The sequence below is a fragment of the Lactuca serriola genome, chromosome 1, assembly GCF_051521515.1.
Source record: "Lactuca serriola cultivar US96UC23 chromosome 1, Lser_US96UC23_V15, whole genome shotgun sequence".
NCBI lineage: Eukaryota > Viridiplantae > Streptophyta > Magnoliopsida > Asterales > Asteraceae > Lactuca > Lactuca serriola.
The window spans coordinates 27,071,421-27,074,724 of record NC_136408.1 but is presented as its reverse complement, the minus strand read 5'-3'; the positions used below and the strand labels follow the sequence as shown (position 1 = coordinate 27,074,724).

General features: G+C 39.7%; 1 protein-coding gene across 1 annotated transcript; it reads left to right on the top strand.

The window, feature by feature from the left end:
- Window positions 1-287: 287 nt before the first annotated feature.
- On the top strand, window positions 288-2,847 carry LOC145078992 (Subtilisin-like serine endopeptidase family protein). Its single transcript, XM_079023085.1, has one exon. It carries the CDS (start codon window positions 368-370, stop codon window positions 2,690-2,692), a length of 2,325 nt encoding a protein of 774 aa, XP_078879211.1. The 5' UTR covers window positions 288-367; the 3' UTR covers window positions 2,693-2,847.
- The last annotated feature ends 457 nt before the right edge of the window (window positions 2,848-3,304 follow it).

Genomic DNA, 3,304 nt, shown 5'->3' with positions numbered 1-3,304 from the left:
ATGAAAAATGAAATCATGTTATAACTAGTTCAATGAAACCTAAGATTTTAATAAATATTTATATTGTTATTCTATTTTTCTTACAATTTAATTTATTAATGTTTACGATACAATTTAATAGGAAGTAATTTTTTAAATTTTTGTTAAAGTTTTTTTTTTGTTTCTTTGAACTCGAAACTCGTCTTCCCAATGGTTAAAATCTATTAAATGACATATCCAAATTCATTTTCACTAAACCAATTATGGATGCCCCAATTATTTATGGAAAACCATGATTCAAGAAGACCCAACAAATTTGAACAGTGAGATGTACAAAGCGTGACGGATGCTATAAGTTAATAGATGAACTTCGGGTAAGTTCACGGGAATGGCATATTCATTTCCCATGGCTAACCATATCTTCTCTGTATGGCTCCTCTCTATCTCCCTATCAAAGATACTTCTTGTGTTAGCAGATTCCCATACCTACATAGTCCACATGGACTTATCCGCCATGCCGTTATCGTTTTCTAGCCACCATAGCTGGTTCTCCGCCACCCTTGACTCCATCGCCGCCACAACCACCACCACCACTTCCACCGTATCCTCCTCTTCTTCTCCCTCAAAACTAATTTATAGTTATACGAATGCTATCAATGGGTTTACTGCAATTCTTTCTCCATCAGAGCTGGAAACCGTTAAGAGCTCACCCGGCTATCTTTCCTCGATTAAAGATACAACAGTTCAGCTCGACACAACTCACTCTACACAATTCCTTGGGCTAAACTCAAAATCCGGTGCATGGTCGGTTGCAGATTATGGAAAAGATGTTATTATTGGGGTTGTCGACACTGGAGTTTGGCCGGAGAGTGGGAGCTTCAACGACGATGGAATGGGTGCAATTCCGTCAAGATGGAAAGGTGAATGTGAAGAAGGCTTCCAATTCAACTCCTCTTTATGCAACACGAAACTCATTGGTGCTCGTTATTTCAACAAAGGCCTTCTTTCGCATCACCCAAACTTAACGCTCTCAATGAATTCCGCTCGTGACACCATCGGACATGGGACTCATACTTCATCAACAGCCGCAGGGAGTTACGTGCAAGGAGCAACGTATTTTGGATATGGAACCGGAACAGCCACTGGTGTGGCGCCACGTGCGAGGGTGGCTATATACAAAGCTGTTTGGGAAGAAGGTGCTTTCGTTTCGGACATTCTTGCTGCCATTGACCAAGCAATTATGGATGGAGTCGATGTAATTTCCTTGTCCCTTGGTGCAGACGATATTCCTCTATACCAAGACCCCATCGCCATAGCCACATTTGCAGCACTCGAGAAAGGTATCTTCGTATCCGCATCCGCTGGAAACAATGGACCTTATTTAAGGTCACTACACAACGGAACACCATGGGTTCTCACTGTTGCAGCAAGCACAATTGACCGTGAATTCACCGGGATATTAAAGCTTGGCAATGGAGTTTCCGTCACCGGTTTGGCCCTTTATCCCGGAAATTTGAATCCAAGTCAGGTCCCAATTGTTTATGTCGGGGCTTGTGAGAATGAAGTGGATGCCAATAAAACAGATAGAAAGATTGTCGTGTGTCTCGACAAAAATGACACACTTAGCGAACAATTTTACACTATCCAAAGTTCTAATGCTTTGGGCGCTATCTTCATAACAAATAACACAGACCTCGAATCCTTCATGCAAAGCACATATCCAGTCTTGTTGTTGAATCCACAATCTGGTAAAATCGTCATGGACTACATTCAAAAACTCGATAATGGTGAAGCTAAAGCAAGTATGAAATTCCATGGGACACGTCTCCAGACAAAACCAGCACCGAGGGTGTCTAGCTATAGCTCACGAGGTCCATCGTACAGTGTTCCGATTGTTTTAAAGCCCGATCTCACAGCTCCTGGTTCACTTATATTAGCATCATGGCCCGATAGCTTGTCATCAGCTTCGATTAAGACAGGAAATGAAGAACTATTTAGTAAATTCAATCTCTTATCGGGAACGTCTATGTCATGCCCTCATGCCAGCGGGGTGGCTGCTTTACTTAAAGCGGCTCACCCTGAATGGAGCCCATCGGCCATCCGTTCAGCCATGATGACTACATCGGAGAATTTAGACAACACGTTCAAACCCATCCAAGATATCGGCGACAACAACAAGCCAGCAACTCCTTTCGCCATGGGTTCAGGCCATGTTGCTCCCAACAAGGCCTTGAACCCTGGACTCATATACGACGTAAACGCTCAAGATTACATTAATCTTCTCTGTGGTTTAAATTATACACAGAATCAAATTCAGACAATCACAAGATCATCAAACTTTAATTGCTCCAACCCATCATTGGACATAAACTACCCTTCTTTCATTGCTTATTTCGATGGGAATGACACAAAGTCCACGGATAAAGTTGTCAAAGAGTTTAAGAGAACAGTGACTTATGTTGGGGTCGGAAGTTCAACGTTCACTGCGAAACTAACTTCTATTAGTGGCTTAAATGTTACTGTCACGCCTAAAAAACTGAGTTTCCAGTCAAAGAATGAGAAGAAAAGCTACAAGTTACGAATAGAAGGTCCGACTACTATTCAAGATCAAGTTGTGTATGGTTTCTTGAGTTGGATAGAGAGCACAAGAAAGATTGTCGTCAGAAGTCCGATTGTGGCAACAAGCCTAGCAAGCACAGTAGGCACATTCTAATTATTTGGGATACGAAAGAAAGAAATTTGTCTTTATTGTTGTCGCTACAAGCCTAAAAGGCACAGCAGACACATATTAATAATATTATCACATTAAATATTGGAAATAGTTTGCTTATTCTTAATAAAGAAATAACGATATGATTGGTTTCAAAAGATTCCTTATGTCGTAACTCTATCATGCAAGACTTTTGTTATCGAGGTTGACGTGAGCGAAAAAAATAATGAATTGTTGTTGTGATAGGTTTAATTATGGAATAGCGATGAATTGTGGTTGTGATAGGATTAAATTATGGGATGGTGAGGGATACCAACAAAATGAGGGTTGTCATCGCTCTCTAATCATTTCTTTTTTGTTAAAGTAAAATTAACAATTTTTTTTTTCCAAATTGGTGTGCAATATGGCAATATCTTTCATAAAAAATGAGAGGTTGTCATCGCTCTTTAATCACGTCCTTTCACAAAATAGATAAGTAAGGAACATTTCTAAAGCCCAATCCATCAATTTTTGAAGGGCTTATGTGAAGATGAGGGTGTTTTATATAACTTTTTGAAATGTAATATTTTTGTTTAATAATTTTAAATGACTTAGTTGAATATTATTATGTATTTT